Source organism: Falco naumanni, chromosome 10 (assembly GCF_017639655.2).
Source record: "Falco naumanni isolate bFalNau1 chromosome 10, bFalNau1.pat, whole genome shotgun sequence".
In the NCBI taxonomy this organism is placed as follows: Eukaryota; Metazoa; Chordata; class Aves; order Falconiformes; family Falconidae; genus Falco; species Falco naumanni.
This window is the reverse complement of record NC_054063.1, coordinates 14,015,548-14,034,660: the sequence shown is the minus strand read 5'-3', so window position 1 is coordinate 14,034,660 and position 19,113 is coordinate 14,015,548. Positions and strand designations below refer to the sequence as shown.

The 19,113-nt window shown below is 42.2% G+C and overlaps 1 protein-coding gene across 3 annotated transcripts in view; it reads right to left on the bottom strand.

The window, feature by feature from the left end:
• LGR4 (leucine rich repeat containing G protein-coupled receptor 4) overlaps positions 1–19,113 on the bottom strand; it is an 81,508-nt gene that overhangs the window by 14,814 nt on the left and 47,581 nt on the right. For all 3 annotated transcript variants that reach the window (XM_040608016.1, XM_040608018.1, XM_040608017.1), the window contains exons 3-7: positions 16,163–16,234; positions 14,500–14,571; positions 2,799–3,014; positions 2,065–2,136; positions 121–189 (exon numbers count right to left, since the gene is read on the bottom strand). In XM_040608016.1, coding sequence (XP_040463950.1) covers positions 121–189; positions 2,065–2,136; positions 2,799–3,014; positions 14,500–14,571; positions 16,163–16,234 — 501 coding nt within the window. The remainder of the gene's footprint in view (positions 1–120; positions 190–2,064; positions 2,137–2,798; positions 3,015–14,499; positions 14,572–16,162; positions 16,235–19,113) is intronic.

The window sequence follows — 19,113 nt, the reverse complement described above, 5'->3', positions numbered from 1 at the left end:
TAATCTGATTTAAGTTGCTGCATAATAAGACAAGCATTCTTAAACTCAGGAATTTCTTCTCTTTTTATTTATGGAAAGGAAAAAGAGAACTGCTAAAAAGGGAGAATAAGGAATACTCACAACTCCTTTAGACTTGGGAGTGCTTTTATGGCTTCAGGGAACTCCACCATGTTATTATAATTCAAATCCCTGGAAGAAATAAAGCAGGAAAATTATAAAATTCTTAATAGTGTTCAGCAATTGTCAAAATAGTTTTTGTTTAAGACAATTCCATGATAGTAAAAAGTGCTCAGAACTTCTTTAACTAGACCATAGAATAACTTTTAACTTAGATTCAATCTTCTGATGTTCTACATGCTTTATAACCAGCTAATAGCTTAGGTAAGATATTAAATATTATGCAGATTATTCGTATTAAGTTAAATGGCATTTCCTTACAGCAAAGTTCAGTATTTTTCAACACCTCATAGATCTTTCTTCAACAGAATTTACATGGAAATGAACTAAGATTTCAAAGCTTTTTTTTTTTTTTAAAAAAAAAAAAAAAGTAGACACAAATGACTACTCTTTATGAGCTTACAAAGAAAACATTTCTTTCAGGTTTTATGAAATCACTAAGTAATAGCAGACCTTATAGCAAAACCGGTTAAAAATACTGAACAGAAAGAAGCAGAGGGAAATATCACACTGATTCAATCCACATCGGTGATGGGGGATCTGCTGAAATCTTGGTTAACCTGTCACCATTCTAGCCATAATGCCAGGACCGGCCACAGTCTTTTTTCTGCAAAAGGGACTCCTTATGAGCAGCAAAAACATTTTGAGAGTCTTACATCAGCTGTGTGTATTTACATAGCAACTCATTATTACTTAATTGAGGTTCTAAGAGAATGACAAGGTAGTCAGAGTAAGCAGCATTCCTGGACTCATCCTCATGTTAACAGAGGCTGTCACTGGCTTGCCCCGGCCTTCCTTCATTTGCTTTATTTATTTAGCATTCTCCTAAGTGTAACAAAGTGTGCCACTGAAGGAGATACCACCTATTAGACACGCACTGAGTGAGCCGAAGGGAAATGGGGAACATAACCCAAGTGGCTGGAAGTCATTCCTCTCCAAGGAGGCACTCTGGATGTTGAGGAGCACCATGGAGCCGCAATGCAGCCACCACGGACACCCAGTTCTGCAGAGAGTTCAAGTTGTCAGCGGGGACCACAGACATGGGGAGAGGGGAAGGTAAAGCTTCTCACCCCCATCCCCTGTTTTCCGTCCAAAGGAACATAAGGCTCACCGTTTCACAGAATCATGGAGTGGTTTGGGTTGGAAGGGACCTTAAAAATCATCCTGTTCCAAGCCCCCTGCCATGGGCAGGGACACCTTCCACTGGTTTCAGATCAACCAGTTCATCATCTTAGTATGTGCCAGTATTTGGAGTAAGGTCAGGTGAATCTCTTGTATGAGAGGCTGGGAACAAGGAGCTGGGCTGTTTTCTACCAGCTTGCAGAGAACGAGGTCAGGAGGTGTGGGGACACATGAGCGACATTCTCCTTGGCAGGCACTGGAGCACATCCAAGAATGGAGGAACAGCGAAGAAACAGCCCACTGGGACCCTTGGAGAAACCTCCGACTGTCACACTGCAGTTTTAGCCGTCTATCTTAGCATATGCTGAATCCTACAGTAAATCTGAGAAACAAGTATTGGACCCTTATCACTCACAGGACCACTCAAACACTTCTGATACATCCACCTGACTGAGTGGAGTGCTATGCGAAGACACACCAGCTACACCAGGGCTAGGAACATCAGAGCCACTTCATCCAGCCTGACATTTCACCCAGGCTATTACCTACCTGATCTCAACATCATTCATTAGTTTTGGTGGAGCACTGCACTGGTACTAGCCTTCAGTTCCAAAACCTGAGATGGACCTAAGTGTTGGTAGTATGTATTGTGTGGTGCACACGTGCATTATTTGCAAAATCTTCACCATACCAGTCAGGTAACCTTAATTAAACTGGGAATGACACAAACACCGAACAACAAACTACTTCAAGAAGCATACTTACAAAGTTTCAAGGTTGTCTAATCCATCAAAACAGTGTTTTCCTATAGTTTTTATTTTATTATTATGAAGATGTCTAAAAAGCAAAAGAAGTACGAAAACAAGTGAATGACTTCATATAAGTTAACTAAGTAGCAGATATTTCTATGAAATCAAGCTAGTCAAATGGTTTAGAAAAAACATTGCATGGGGTGAATTTTGCAGAAGAATGTCTTTCACTTCCAGACAGAAATATTTCATCCTCGCATGGGAACAGCACAGACTGCCTGCAGTCAAGACAAACTATTTTAAACCTTTACTCGCTGTCCAGAAGTGTGATAAAGATATGACTTAAACATATAAATCAAACTAGTTCTTCATATTCAAGCATGGAGATATTTAGGACTACACAAGAACAGGTCTATAACAGATAATATTTTCTTCTTTTAATATCTCTGAAAGCTTTCTCTGACAACCGTTGGTTTGATATATTCATCACTAAAACAAGATGTCAGGAAAATATATGCCAATATCACTACCCACAGCCTGTTTAACTTTCCATTTAGGAGCGAGTCTTTAGCAATCCTTCAGCGGGTTGCCCAGTGTACACGGTATCATCTCGTGTCAGCAGTGTAGGCTCTGACCAGACAACTGAGCCAAAACACAGCAACGTGCCATTTGCAAAGCCATCCCAAATTAACCACAACGGTAACAAAGGAGAGAATCAGCGACCTACAAAACGCAGTGACGAGTACTCACAGAACAACAAGACTTGAAAGGTTTGTAAATGCATAGTCAGGAATGTGCGTTATTTTGTTGAGCGCCAGCGTCAACGCCTGCAGAGAAGGGAGGTTGCTGAGCGGGTAGATGGGAACTTCTGTCAGACTGTTGTCATCCAACCAAAGGTGACGCAACTGCACCAGACCCTCAAAACTGTCTTCTGGTATGGCGGTAATATGGTTAGCATCTAAACGCCTATATTAAAACAGAAAGAATTCAACAGTCAACTCACAAACTACAGGTAAGTAAAAGTATCAAATGAAGTCCTCTTACTCCTGAGTATTTTTTTAAAGCCTAAATATGCTTTACTGATATAATTTAATTTTGGAAAGGCTGCATGTTTACTCAATGTTGTATGAGCACTTTTTCAAGGAAGAGCCCGTACAAGAAAGCTTCGTAAAAAACTTCTGGTCAGACATTTTTAATAAAACATTTTAACAAATTCATATGCTTATAATCAACTTAAACTGAATTGATAAGTCTACAGACATTGCCCCAGCCAACCTCCAGCTGCTAATAGCGGAACAAGTCTTTAAATTGGCAGTTTGATGGTGTATGCAAGATTGCAGAGGCATTTGAACTGACCATCCCTACAGCTACCTTTATATATGTATACACACACACACACAGAGCACATATACTGTTAGGTGCTACATGGTACTGCTATACACCCTAGGTGACTACTTTGGAGAACAAGATTATTCAAAGCAGTTCTTGAACAGTCAGAGTTATTAATTATCCTGACAAATAAAAAAATTGTATCAGCAACCGACAAATTTCTTTCACTCTTGTACCTGATCCTTTCTTACACACTCCACAACAAAATGCAAAATGACACGTTAGCATTGCTGACTACTGTACGTGATTGGATTTGCCATCACACTTTTCCCCTGAATGACCTCCTATCGCAAACATTAGTGGTAGTAACTCACGTGGAAAGCGATTATACTGTCTTTCATATGGGAAGTCAAACCATGTGCAACAATTAATTCTGCTACAGTCACTGGCTCACCTACACTGTGGGGTTTCACCACTTCTTCATGTTTCAAAGCAATCAAAAAAAAAAACAAAAAAAAAACACCAAACAACCAAAAAACCCCACTCCACACCTGGAAACCTAGGAGGCTAAAATGCACACCCTCAGCTCCGGCTCCAGATGTGAAGCCCTCACAACAGGAGGTGCAGGTGTTACTGTCAAGAGTCTCGCCCAGAATCCTGATCCACGACAGCTGACAAACCTGATACTGCAACTCCTTCTCTGATGGCTTTGGCAGCCACAACAGAAACTCTCAGGCAAAATGACACATGCTTTTTCTTCATGCAATACGCTCTGAACCGATTTGTTTTTTTCATCTTCCTCCACTAGCAGCGCAGTTATTTGACCAGCATCGCTGGCCACCAGGGCAGGCAAAAGACAGACACGGGGACCAGTTCAGGTCTGTCAACACTGCACCATGTAACCAGATGTGTCAGGGACAAAATGGAAGCCCCAGGAATGGGCAGCAGCAAAGGATGACCAGGATTACGCAAAACAGTAACAAAGTGCTGTTCTTCACACGGGGATGAGAGGGCAGGTCAGCAGTGATAGCCCATGAGATGAAAAAAAATGGATTTTAACTGATGCAAGCCAGCACAGGGCTGAGAGCAACAGGCAGTGTTTGACCATCCTCCGACCTAGAGGCTGTCTTCTCTAGCTCAGCGCACAACTGAACCACGGTGACTTGGCTGCAAACATGGAAGAAAACACCTTGCATAACCGCTTTGAAATGCCTGGTGTACCAGCCACGGTACGTATGCTGCTGTCCGGGCAGCCAGAATACGTACACCCTCCTCCATCAGCATCGATGCTCATTACGATACTAATCAGCACAGGTTTTGAGTTACATTAAGCATTCACTGTGCTTCTAAAGCCATGATCAGACATGCTCTTGAAAGTCTAGCTGGGTTACTTTAAGAAGTCATTGCCTCTGGCCATTCGCCCCATCCCTCCCTGGGCTGGCAGAGACGACCAAGTGACTGTGCTGCATTTGTCCCGGGGAACAGTCACAACAGCTTCATCGGTCATGGAAGTGCTTCTGGACCCCAATACTTGGAAGACATTCTGAATTTAAAGGGAAAAAACAGGCTCGATCAAGAATTAATGCACTTAATCTACCTCCATCAAAGTGTTTTGTTGTGATTTACATGGTTTACGTATTTCAAATTATTAGGAAAAAAAGTCAGCAGCTGAATTTCCATGTAATAAAAAGTGAAGAAATCCATCACATTAGGCAGCAAATACACCAATACAAGTGAAAAGTTACAAAACTATCTGCAGTCAGAGGCTCTCTCATAAGGTGAGTGAGTGCCATGAGCTGCAAATCTATACATCAAAGACCTAATTCCTATGGCTCACATACTGGCATCCCCTTATCGTTTGCCCCATGGTCTGACAGGTGTGTACACCATTCTGTTTGAACACTTTTAGGCTGCACTGAGACTGGAACAATTCAGAGAAATTAAACGCCTGATAATAGAGGGGGGGAAAAAAAAAAGGGGGGGTGTGCGGCGGCGAGGAAAAAAGCCTGCAGCTCTGCTTCAGAAAAAAAAAAAAAAACAAAACTAGAAATTACCTGTCTTTCTTCTCTCTCCTAAATTCACACACCTCCCAGAAGATCAAAAGAATTGTTTTCTAGTGGAATAAACATATCCGAGTTTTCTGCAACTCATTTCTCCCTGCTCCCCCCATTATTTTTTTTTTTTTTTTTTTTGGGGGGGGGGGGGGGGGGGGGGGGAGGTGGTAGTGGTGGGGTTTTTTTGGTAAAAGCAAGCAGCAGCATACTCCAGAGGCAGGCCTCAGTCCTTGTGACTACTTGCCTATACCTATGTTTGTACTTTCACTGCGCTCCTTGCTCAATCCCATTCTCTCTGGCTGACTCCGGGAAACAAAACCACAGTGAAGCCTCACGCCCTGCTCCTCCTCTCCCACCCTTAAAGTCGACCATGACCAGGGGAAGAATGGATGCATGCAATGAGGGAGTCAAACTCCCAGCCAGGGAGAACAAAGAAGGTCACGGAGAAGGTGATGGACCCTCCATCCCCAGCTTGCTTTGCCAAGACCTCCATCCCCCAGCGCAGGCGGATTGAGTACCCAAGTAACTCTGCATGTTGAAGCGATGGCTCTCCGCAGCCGTCCAGCCTTGTTGTGTTCATCATCTCCTGCCCACGGCAGCAAAACTGAGGCAGGGGAAGGAGAACACCACCCACCAACTGCCACTGAGCTCGGAGGGCGAAAGAGGGTGCTTTTCTGGCTCTTGTCACTTCTTTGCAAACTTTTGGCATCATCTTAAGAAAGGCGATGTCTGAATAGAGCTGAAAGTAATTTCCGATGCCAAATCATAAAGCTGAAGTCCAGCAGAGAGGACATCATGCTGTGATTATTTGTGTGTCTCCCATTTTGTGTTTACATAGCGACTTCCTGATCTCTGCGGCTGAAGATCGCTGTGCCAGCCCAAGATTTCCCCAGAGGCCAACGAATATATCAATAAAAAAGCTGAAAATAGACGGTTTGCCCAGAGTTTTCATTGACCTGCATTTATAGTTTTAAAGGGAAAACCTGTGATTTACAAATGCTATAGCAACAAGCACAGCATCAACAGAACCAAAGTAATTGTTACTACAATTGCACAAAAATATTTATTGGTGCTGGATTTCTGTTATTAGTTGTCATACCTCAAGACTTATTTCAAACTCATTTGGCCAGTTCCATCTCATCCACATTTTCTTGTGTCCCTCTACACCTCTTGGTGCAAGCCTGCTGTGCCACAGTTACTTTTTCTTACCTCTTCCAAACAGTCACAGGTTATCCACATTACGTTCAGTGCACAAAACACAGCTGAAATGCTTCTGTTTAGTGTGAAGCACACATAATAGAGTACTTTGTGAAACAACTGAAATGCAAACCTAAAATATTTAACTACTTCCACGAATTATTATACCTCAGGACCACACCTTGTCTTTGAGATAGGATAAGGGAGTATTCACTAGCTCCAATAACTAGCAAAGTATAAGCAATACTCTTCACTTGGACTGAACTTTTACAAAGACCGTCCTTTTCCATTAAAGTGTTAAAGATAAGACTCTGCTCTTTAGAGCTTGCAGCGCGTACTTAAATTCCTTAATCTTTCAGAAGCTACTCCAATTCCAGCTTCCCTATAGGCATTGGCTTGTGAGAGACCTTTACAATTTAGTCTATAAATTACAGTTCACTTGCAGAGCTGTCATCTTCACTTTTAGTACCTGTCAGGTTCCCTCCTCACATGAACTCCAGCTCCACAAGAAGAAAGAGCATGAGGATGACAGAAACCTATACGTTCAACAGCCCTTGTATCAGTATTTGACATCATTAAAACAAGTAAAGAACACAGCAACTTAAAGGTCTTCAGACAATCAACTCTGCTCGAAGGAAATTGTAAAACCAATATGAACTCCTACCTCAATCCGAGTGAATAAAAGTTCCAAAGTCTAAACACATGCATGTATTGTTGATTTTTAATATTTATTTATATGGTAATAGAAATGCACACAAAAATATCATTCTGACTCCAGCACATTTCAAGTTTTCATAAAGCTTTTCGCTACAAATCCTGGGCTGTGCCTGCTGCCATGCGTAGGCTGGTGTACGGAGAGCAGACAGCTGGCACTGCACAGACCTGGCTCTTGAAATGCATTGCACTGGGGATGGGCAGGGAGAGTCAGGAAAACACATTGCTACGTTTATTCATTTCTGGAGCACTGGGAGCTTAAGAGAAGTGTCAGCGCATCTCCTATGTTTCCCCAGGACCTCCCCGGAGGCAGCCGAGCCCCTCCTGCACCGCACCAAAGCGCAGCAGCAGCTCTGCTCGCCAATGGAGCGGGCACGGCAGTGCCGGTACGGGGTACAGTGCCCACTTATGGGGTTAGCAAGGCTCAACGGCCAGGTGACCACCCAGGAAAGGATAGTGGTGGCCCCTTTTGGGCTGCCCAGCAGCACGGCTGAGGACAGGTGCCCTACAGCCTGTGTCCCCAGCAGGTAGCGCCGGGGAGGCCTCCGGGACCACGCTGACACATCTCCTCCAGCTGCCCTGGGCAGCACCGGAGGAACATCTGGTTTATTCTTTCCCCATCCTCCCGAAGGGCCACGCAGGCAGGGTCACTGTGCAGCCAGGCTGCCAGATCTGCAGCTCTGTGTGACCCCCGCTGGCCCAGAGGGGTCAGGAAGGCTAGGGGCAGAGCTGGGCACTAAGCTTGTAAGGGGAGAACCAAAAAAACGTCTTTTGCTCTCATCCTGCCATCCCTCCAGGCTCTCCTGGGACAAGCCACCATCGCTGTAGAGGCTCCCCAAGGAGCCAGCCATGCACCTCGCCGCAAAACACACCGGGGTGTTGTGGATGCAAGACACATCTCGTGAACGTCACCTTCGTAATAATATTCATAATGAACGTACTGCCACACACTGTGTTAACGCTGTGTGCCTGGGAAGAGGAGACCGTCGCAGATTTGTTCTCGGCTCCTATGCCAGCCTCACTAGCTCTCACCTGCGACCACGCGCAGCCTTCCAGGCTTCAGCCACTAGGAAATTTTAACAGCCTTGTACTTAGTAGCAGGAGTTTAACATTGGCGTTCATGAAAAGAAAATCACTCCCAACTCATGTTAAACCACTTCGGCTCAATGGCAATCGTTAAACAACTTTGCTCTTTTTAAGTGCTCCTTCAAAAACCACAAAGAAATCACTCAAATAACAGTGGAGTAGATTTTTAGGTTTTGAAGTTGAGTACTGATAAGCCTGGTACCTAGGAAATTCTGCTACAATGCGAGGCAATAAACCCACGGTGTTAACAGAGGTACTTTAAAATACTCGGCACGTTTGCTCGCTTTATCAAGCGGCAGCTCTCTGTACATTAGGTGTTGAGAACATCAATACAAGGATTTGCTTTATTCAAAGACAAATTTACAGCAGCTCTCAGACAAAAATGATACATGCCAGAGCTACTGCAGCCACCGGTACTGACGTGCCAGCCCATTTATTTCTCCAATTTAAATGTTTAAGATGGTACCAGTCAGAGATCATACAAAGTTTGCTGCAAATTACTCATAGAGGATTCAGCTGATCTTTACCTACCTGCTGTGTAACTTGCACTGATTATTCTGTTCCTAAATAATTTCCTGATTTTTATTTAAACATTAGCAATTCCTGAAGCAAGCCCAGACAACTGGAGAGTGCGTGGGGAGAGGGAGCTACAAAAATCCCAGAGATTCCTGATGCTCACAAGAAATGCCCCTACCTCACTTTCAAGAAACCAGAACAGCTTCCAAAAGAGAACATGGCGCAGAAAAATGAGGCTCTTGTCATTCAGCAAGTTCATAAAGTTCATGAAGCAGTATACTTAAAGTGCTGCATATTTAAAGATTTTTCAGCACAATCAATTATGCTTAGGAGAGCTCTTATACATACTTTACTTGAAAATAAAAAATGCAAGGGAGAACAGCATATTCAGCATATTTAAGTTTGCCTTGGTTCTGCAGGTGAAAAGAAAATGTGTGTGAACTTCTTCCTTTCCCATTCTGGTGCCAATAGTTTAATCCTGTAGCTTAAGGCAGACTCACTTGAGGGCTGGTCCCCTTTAACCTTTTAATAACAGCAAAGCACAGAACTAAAAAATCCTCTGAAGACAACCCATTAAAAGTTGGGTTAGTTTAAAAACCACCTGCCACTGTTAAAGCTGCACACTACAAGCAAGACCATATAACACTTCTTAACTTCATTTAGCCACTGCTGTTAATTAACATCTTCCACATCTCCCTGACAAGACCATCCTCCCAGATACCCCTGTCTTTCAAAACTCTATAATCCAGAATCACAAAAAAGTCACAAAACACTCTTAAAAAATTAGCAGAATTGGAAAAGGACTGTGTATTTTTCTGATACAAGACAGCGTTTGCACAGTCCTCTTCAAATTCAGGGATCTTCCCTTCTGACACCTTTCAACGTACTTATGGCTTATGCTACTAAAATTGTCACCGAAGTTAATTACCGCCTAGAGCCGTGCAGTTTCATTACGGTACTAGCAGAGTGTTTCTAAATTAGATTTGGGTTTGGGTTTTTTGTTAATAAAAACAGATGTAACTTGATCGGCTTAAGAAATCCTTCCTGAAATTAGGAAAAGCTAGAAATGCAAAGGCTGTAGCAGATTATGTGCTACAGCACATATTTTACATGTCCTGACTGACTGCAATACGCCTCCATCCTCTATCCCCACCCTTCTACTGTACATCTTTACCCTGCAAAGCAAGGTCTTGCTCTCACTCCTTTCGATCCCACAGCAGGACCACAGTCTTTCCTGCCTGGGCCAAGCTGATTGCCTCTCCCAGAAAATATAATCACATCCCAGTTTAGCATGTTCGTGTCTCCTGCCTCATCCTGCCTCCAGCCTGCTCCAGCCTTCTGAGATAGGAAGGCAGACTGCAAAACTGGTTATGATGCCGCAGTGGCGGCGGCAAGCAGACCAGGCTCGGGAGCCAGAACTGCTACCGGGCACCGCAGAAAATGACTGCTGACCACATGCATGAAGACACTTACCCTGCAGCTCAGGTGAACACCCACACGAAGAGAAAGGCTGGAGCTATCGCTGTTGAGTACCACACTGGCAGCATCCCAATAGCCGCAGTTTGGGAATCTGGCATAACAGCGTAGCTGCAGCGCTTTGAACTGCTGCTGCAGAATGCCTTCATATTGTCTGTGCGCGGGCATGTGCGCACATGTGCAGGGACAGTAACTCGGTGATTCCTGAATACAATTAGCATAAATCATCTCCAATAGCTCCGATAGCAGCTATTGACAAGCTTTCAAAAACGACTCCTGGATTTGATGGCAAATGCTTGCTAAAATTAGTGGCAATTAGGGTTTTTTTTGAGTTTAAATGGAACACAACACTCCATTCCAAAGCATGTAGAAGTCTTTAAGTAACATAGTTCTAGTATTAGTCACACACTGAGGATTGCGCTAGAATATTCTGTGCTACGACTCAGAATTCATAGCTGGGGTTCTGGGTGAATCAGAGCAACCCTAGAAGTTACTGTAGTTTACAGAACCATTTTACAAATCCCCGCATTATGGGTCAAAGCTCAGAAAGAACAAGCAGCGTTACCGAAGTCAGTCACCACCAGTCAAATACGCTAAGGCACTTAAAGCCGTGACCCTCTGAAAAGGCTTCCTGGTCCTTTCAGGCTCTGCCCAGGCTGCTGGAGCAGCACACCGCTTCCCTACCTCCGGCTCTCCCTGTGACCCTTGGGTCACCAATAAACTTCACCGACACCACTTCCAAATCTAAAGTACAAAGTACGCCACTTCGTTACCCTGCGATAGCAAAACCTCACCTTCGATGCTTTGCAGGAATTGAAATGCATCAAAGACTACTGTTTATAGTTGCGAAGCTCCTTATTTGTCAGGTTTTTCTGCTACCCAAAGCCAGGGGCACAAGCCAGGCAACCAGTGCCTTCTGCCTCAGTCATGCAGTCCCACAGCCCCAGGTATCACGGCGTCTCACAACGTGAGAATACATCCCATCAGATAATTTTTTCTGGGGTGCTAGACAGTGAGCTTCCACTCCGTAAAACTCATTTTGCTAGATTTCACCTCAATAAAAAAAAAAAACTCTATTCCAACTCTCCTTCGGAGGCCAAAGCTGGGAAAATATCCCATGTAAACAGAAAAATAAAGAGCTATCATTTAGTATTCTGAACCAGAGTGGCTACTCGCCAGCTATCATATAAACATCACAGATCATGAAGCTCCTGTAACCATCTTCTTAATTTCCACCCAGCTATGTTTACGGGGCTTGTTAATACATACAGTGTGGCAACCATCTTCCTACACAGCTAGGAATTGGAGCATATTAAGAGAAAAATTGCAGAGTTCTACAGGGGCTGCAAACCAAATGATTATCAATATACTATGAAGTTTTATGAGCAAGTAATTTGTGCCTTCACCAAGAAAAAAAAAAAATCCCCCTAAAGATGCTTCAGACTTCAGAGCAAACTGGGAAACTGCCAAGACAGAGTTTGTTAAGTGATGTTTAAACTTGCAGGTTTTGGAAGTAGGTTATCTATTAAAAAGGTAGAAGCAGGTTTTCTAACATATATTCTGCAGAGTTGATGGGTTTAGAAGAAGGTCACAGGAGCTCAGTAGCTTGAAATTCATTTTTGACACAAATTCCTTTGGAGGAAAATAACTAACTCACTGTTTCCTCCTCTTTTTTTTTTTTTCTCTCCTTCTTTTGAAATTAATAAAGCAGCATGCTGACACTTAGGTTACCATGCTCACACACAAAATTCAGAGGACCAGCCTGACTTTCCTTTGCCAGAAGGCGCTCCCGACATTAGCAGGGGATATGCATAATTACACTGTAAGTTTATGAGCGAGGCAATAAACTGAGAGTTTTCCTGAATTTTCTTAAAATGACAGAAATGCATTCTGGTGAAAATTGCATGGGAATTCAAACAAATTGCATGGGAACAAAGCTTTACATTTCTCATTATACTTGTCTCAAAACACCAATTTATTCTCAAATTGCTGCCAATTTGAACAAGTTATGGGGATCTTGCAATACAGACAGTTCCTTCTCAGGAACAGAGAGAGGCAAAACCCAAAGCCTGATCCACAACAGTGGGAGGAGGAAAAAAAAAAAATAACTTCCAGAGCTTCTGACACCGATGACTTCCAGTTTGATTTACCCACCGTATTTATAACACCTATTCTGAAATCTCAATTTGGTTTTCCTCAGAATTGATACAGTTTATCATTTGCCTATGAAAAATGAAGCTCCCAGAAAGGGAAACCTCACCAAGCTTTAAATTGTTACCATTATATTTAAATTACAATAATGTTCTGTCAAGTGCTTATACTGGTTACATTATACAGTGTTACACAATCATTCCGTTAATTTTTCCAACAACTGTCTCCTTTTTTTTAAATGGCTCTAACATCACCTTCTTTCCAATCATTAAAAAAAAAAAAAAAAGAACATAAAAGAGAGTGGTGCTGGTTTAATTTATATACTCATTATTTTTCCCTTATTTTTGTCCCTTCCGCACATAAAATTATCAGCAAACCAGCAACTGGAGATTTACTATTTTAAACTTTAATTAGGGAACAAACGTTACTGTACATAAGTAGAGAAAAGGCAAGTTCATTGAAAACGAAATGGATGATTTGTAGACAACAAAAGTATTTTTTAAAGTAGCTTGTTTTTCTTTTTTTTTGGCATCACAGAAGTGCTGGAAGCCAGGAAGGAGTTTTGTTTTTTTAAATAATTACAAAAGGGTTATTTCACATCAAGTAATTTGAAGGATTTTTATTACAATGCACTAGTATTTGCACTAAGCAGACCGCAGCCCTCAAGACCAAGCTACTCCCTCTGCTACACAACGCGCTACAGCAAGAGGGAAACGTGGACATTAAATTTGAGAAGTGGCTGCAAATGGAAACCTGTATCTATCCTACTCTTGAATCGAAAAACCTGGACAAGTCCATGCCAGCTGGTGGCATCCAACCTCACCGCTCTCTCCTGCTGCGAGCCGTGGCGTGCGGGAGGTCCTGGCTGGTGAGCAGCCCAGCAGAAGTGGGGCCGCAGCTGCGCTGGGGGGTGGCACGTCCCTGCACTGCACAGGCTCCCGGGATAACCTGCGGCCAATCCTAGCCTGCCGCGTGCTCTGCTTACCCTGCTTTCTTTAGATGGAAAAGGTGGGAATACCTGAGCAACTCTGAGAAGAGGTGGCCAACATCCAACTTCAGAGAAGGCTGAAAGCACCTTTACAAAAGTTGTGCAACAGTTTGCAAAGGTATTTTGCAAAACTCTTTTTTTTTTTTTTTTTTTTTTCCAAAACTATTCCATAATCTGATGCAACACTGAAAGCAACAGGATCTTAGGCCAGGAACCTGAATTTTGGCACCGAGAGAACAGATAATCTGCCCCCTCTCTCTGTAGGCAAGCAGAAAGGAGGAAAAATTTTGAAGCCCTTCCCGGCTCCGCCTCTTCATCGCAGTGATAAGCATCTACCACCTAGACAACTGTAACTAACTATTAAGGTCTGATTAAGATGCTTTATAAAACATAATAAGCCATAAGATAGTATAAGCACATATGAAATATCTTATGAGCAACTAGCAATAATGGCTGAGGTATTCATAACTGTCTGTGTGATTTCAACACCTTCCCATAAAACCAATACTATGCGTGTCTCAAGCAATACTCCTTCCCAGAAACCCCTTTTCCCCGTCCAGATACAAAAGACTTGGGCACGATTCACTTTTGCACAACATTTTAAAATTGCTTAAACACCTCAGGACATGCAAGAAGGATGATAAATGTTTAACTCCACCGCCAGTGCATTTATACAGCAATCTTGTACCTTTGCGTTTGGGTTTTGAAAGAGTTTGGATGTGGGTCACCCCACCAAAGGTGACTAATAAAATTCTTCATGGACTTCAGTTGGGTAAGTTTGCTCCAGTTGAAAGTGCAGTATCAGAAAGTCCAGGTATGGCATTACACATACATGGTTACACTTCAAAACTCTACAGAATGAAGCAAACGGGTACAAAGGGACTGAAAGCGGAACCTGGAGAAGAATAAAAGAACAAAAGCAAAGTAAAAAAAAACTTACAGGGACTGTAAACCACTTAATCCTCTGATGGCCTCATTCGGTACAGTCTTCAGCTGGTTGTTCTGTAGTGTTCTGCAAGAAGCCACTGTGTCAGTAATGCAGAATTTGACAATAATCTTTATCAACAGTAAAGGTGACAGAAGAGCCCATGGTCCTGTTAAGGTTTCACAGACCTCTAGCATACTCAAAAGCACGCAGAATTACCCAGACCAGATACCCAAAGGCAACGATGAAACAAAAAAATGGCCTATTTCAGTTTTATTTACAACTCATTAATTAACTGCATTAATCTGCAGAGAACAAGCCTCTGACATAACACACTGAAATTCCCCTGGGAACTCACTGAAGAGGTTGAACAACTTAACACTAGTACAAATTTGCTACAATGAATGATATTTTATTATTTTCTTATGAAATCACCCTATACATGCTACAAAATACACAAACCTCTAATTTTTCTTCAAGCCGCATCAATACACAGTGCATTAACAATTAATTTACAAAGTGTGTTCACAACAAGGCACCTCTGGGCACAACATTAAAAAGACACAGAATGAAATTAGAGCCAAGCTGAATTACGTTAGGCTGGGGTTTTGTCTTTTAAGAACTTCTCTTATGGGACAACATATTACTGCATGATGAACTCTTTTATAAAGAGAATGTAAATGACTGAGATCTTGCACATTATAAATCTTATTAGATTTTGGGGCATACGGGTGTAAAATGCAAATGGACAAGTTAACAATTAATATCCAAGTCCCAAATTTTTCAAGAGCTGCTAGAATTTCAGGCATTTCTAGTGCCGAGCATCCTGATGGATGTACCTTCAAGAGCCTTGACATTCTGCATTCAATTTACAAATCATCATAAGTAGTATTGCAGATGGGCAGTTTCCTCATCCATACCCCACTTATGCTGTCTCTTTGTGCTTCTTTTGTTACAACTTCTGGGTCCTTTTACACTTTTTTTTTTTTTTTAACTATCTGTTTAATTAACTATCTGTTACCCTACTAGCAACTGAAAATATTTACATCAGCATAAATGCTACCATTTCTGGAGAAAGGTTTTCAAAATCCCCAACAACAGAAAGCTCTTTTTATCCTTAGCTATGGAAAAACAGTTGAAATTAATATCCTTAGCTCAGAAAGGAAAACAAGATACGGGAAACAGGGCACACAATTCTAATCTTTTTTTATTTTTATTTTTTCTAATAGTCATTTTCACCTACAGAAGCATCAAATGACAGGACTTATTTCTATCAGTGGTATGGGATGGTTTAAAGGTCAAACAGTGTTTTAAATCTCTGTAAATACTAGTACTACCTGTTAATGTCTGGGCACCTGTAAGTGTAAGTCATAGTAAGATGAGGGGGTGGAGGAGAAAAAGCTTTACATACACCTTTTAGGATTCTTCTGCTACAAAATATACTTCAGAAGCAAGTAACTGTTCTAATTAAACACAATAACTACAGTTTAGTCAAGTTCACCACTGCTCATCATCACCACTTACAGCAGGCTTTGTAACAACAACAACAACAAAAGTAGTGCTATAATTTGGTGGGGGGAGCCAAAAAAAATTTTCCTCCAGCCTACCAGTAAAGAGGTTGGCTGTGCACTAAGCAAGCATACAGCTAGCTACGAAGCTCTAAAACCCGATTACTTACAGAACTTTGAGTTCTTTCAACCCAGACAAGGCCTTTGGATGGATAAAAGAAAGGTCATTGCCAGCCAGTCGCCTGGAAAAAAATTGCAATAATAATTTCAGTCACAAAATACAGTACTTCTACAACCATCTAACAAGGAAAATCACCAATATATCAAATCTTGCAAGCAACTAGCATTTTGCATTCAGTTATGCCATATTCATGATCTTCCAAGTTTGCAACAGTTATTTTAGCCACTGCACATTTTTCATGACAAGAACGCATTACTCTGCCTCAGGGATACACTTTTGCAAACATCCTAGGAAAAAAAACACAACCCAGAATGATTAAAAAAATAAATCTTATGGTACTAGGTTTGAAAAGTGCATTTACCAACTATTAACGTGATCCTCCGGCTCTGAGCATTGCTCTGCTGAAACACATGCTCTGGTACCCATGTGTTTTTAATTTATAGTTTTTAATCTATAGCAGTTTCTAAAGCAACTATGCAGTTCAGTACAAATGGCTAGATGCTAGCACAAGGCAGGGGAAAGTTTCTATGAGAATCACAAATGTGAAGATGATATTCACATGCAGGCAGTACGTTCACAGTGCTGACAATTGACAGGATGCCTGCTGACAATACAAAGACGTAATCTTGGTAATATTTCATCTTTTTGGTCAGCTATTTGGACAAAGTTTTTCAAGAAAGAAAACTGTTTTGGGGGAGGGAGAAAGGGAACAGGATCCTCAGCCGTGCTCTCTCACGCTCTCTCTCAGGATGTGGCCCGTTTCTAACTTAGACTGCTCAACACAAACACCAAGTAAATTGCGAAAACCCCCACGATATTGGAAGTAATAAATACAGGAGACACTGCAGAACACAAAGCAGAGAGAGCAGCTAGAACAGCTGCTTTCAGACAACTCATTCCCCCTTCCCCCGCTCTTTTTTTTCCTTCAATCTTTTTACCCTTTCCCTGACCAGCAGACCTTGTGTGGTCCAGCCTTTGCTGAGCAGCTAATAGTTGTGACACAAGGTATTTTTTTAAGGGTAAAAGACAATAATGCAGAACACCTGGCAATCCATAGCTGCCAAAAGATGCCATTGCTTCAGCCAAAGTATCTGCTTTCAGACTTGGTTCCATATCCCAGCTAAGCAAGAGCAATGGTGGAGAAGGTCGTGCAATGAAATCATCTCGTGGAAATGCTCCGTACAATGCAGGAAGTGTTAATAATTAAAAACCAGTCGATGTGCAAAGGTTACAGAATATCAAACCCCACCTCTGCTGTTACAGGGTGCTGTGAAGCAAGCCAGCCACACTAAGGGGAAAATACTATTTCAAAGAGGCAAGTGAAAGAACTAATAAGAGCATCATCTCAAGTACCAGCGTGCCAGAACATAGGAACATTACATTTTTATTTTAGTCCCTATTTCTAACTACTTAAGAGGCTACCCAGAGTATTTGATGCCTACATAAAGGTGCTTGCAACACAGCAAATGACTTAATAACATGCTGCCTGATACAAAGGATGCTAGTTATGTTGATCAAATCTATTTGTCAAAGGTAGATTGTTTTATTTGTAAGCCAAGGGAGCAGAGGATGGCTTCTTGTGAACGGGAAGGTGACCACAGCAGCAGATACTATTCCACTTTAGAAAACTGTGTTACTGTTATTTGTTAAAGTAGACCTTGCTAATTAGCCTTTGTATTCTTACGCCCACTCCAATCACTACAGCTACGGCTCCAACATTACAAGCTTAAATCTCAGCATCCTCTCCTAAAAAAAAAAAAAAAAAAAGACACCTCCTGACTGCTGAGAAAAAGGTTGTCTGCATGGCGTGTGTATAACCAAACAGCTCTGAAGCCAGAAGAAAAATTAAAAGAATCAATTTATATTTATTCTTGAAATCTCCTGTCTGCAAACAACCTCAGGATTTCAGGGCTGTAACATTTTTCAAATACTTCGAATTTTTAACAGGACAGAAAAATTCTGGATGGCAACTCAACACTCCCCTAAAACCCATTTTGTTGTCAGTAGCTGCCAAAATCAACTGTATTAACTTTATTGGGAGGGATGTGGAGGGACGTTTGCAGTATTTAATGGCTTTCTTTCCCAAGAAGTTCACTGTAAACAGAAATACTAGTGGCACATGCTGGGTCCCTACACCAGAGCACCACTAATCTAAAAATAAACACCTGTTTTGCAGAAGTGTTCAAAAACATCAAAATAGAAATCCTTAAATCAAGCAAAATTTAACGGAGGGTATAGCACCAAATTATTTTGGCACTCAGACACTACTAGTTGATGTTGATTACCTACCACAGGATTCCAGAAGCAGCAGCTCTGGTAAAGGTTTCAGGCAGCTCTGGCTGCAGCTCTGCCGAGACTCCCCGTTAACTGGGCCGGCGGGTGGCTCGGCAGGCATCTGCTAGAACTTCTCCCTCCCCCCGAAGAGGTGGGGGATTACAATTTGTTTTAAAAAAGCTAAACTAAATCCAGTTGAATGGCCTCCCCCAACCTCACAGAGTGTCACTAACACAAGCTACAGAGCACTGGAAACAAATTACAGCTGAGCCACAGCAAGGCTTGCTTGACTTCAAATGGCAAGACTTTGCCTACCTCAAGGCAACTCCTGTTTATTCAGCCTTTTTGCAACCAACCAACAGAAAAAAGAAAAAAAAACCAACACACAAGACCAACCAACCCTTGCAATCCATTACATTTCCGTTCCTCCTCCATCTGGCAACCTTCCAGGAAACAGGATACAACTAGCCAAGTGTGCAAAGGCTTTACTAATCAGTTTGCCAAATATACATTTATCATTCAGGCCCTAGCCTTGGGGAGCGTGGCTGCTTGTTCGACTGCAGCTCTCCAGCAGGCGAAGCCCAACGCACCACGCGCCGCTCTCAGCGCGCTTCCCTCTGCCGCGGCATGCAGCACCCGAGAGGATGGAAAGATCTCTTTCCCTAA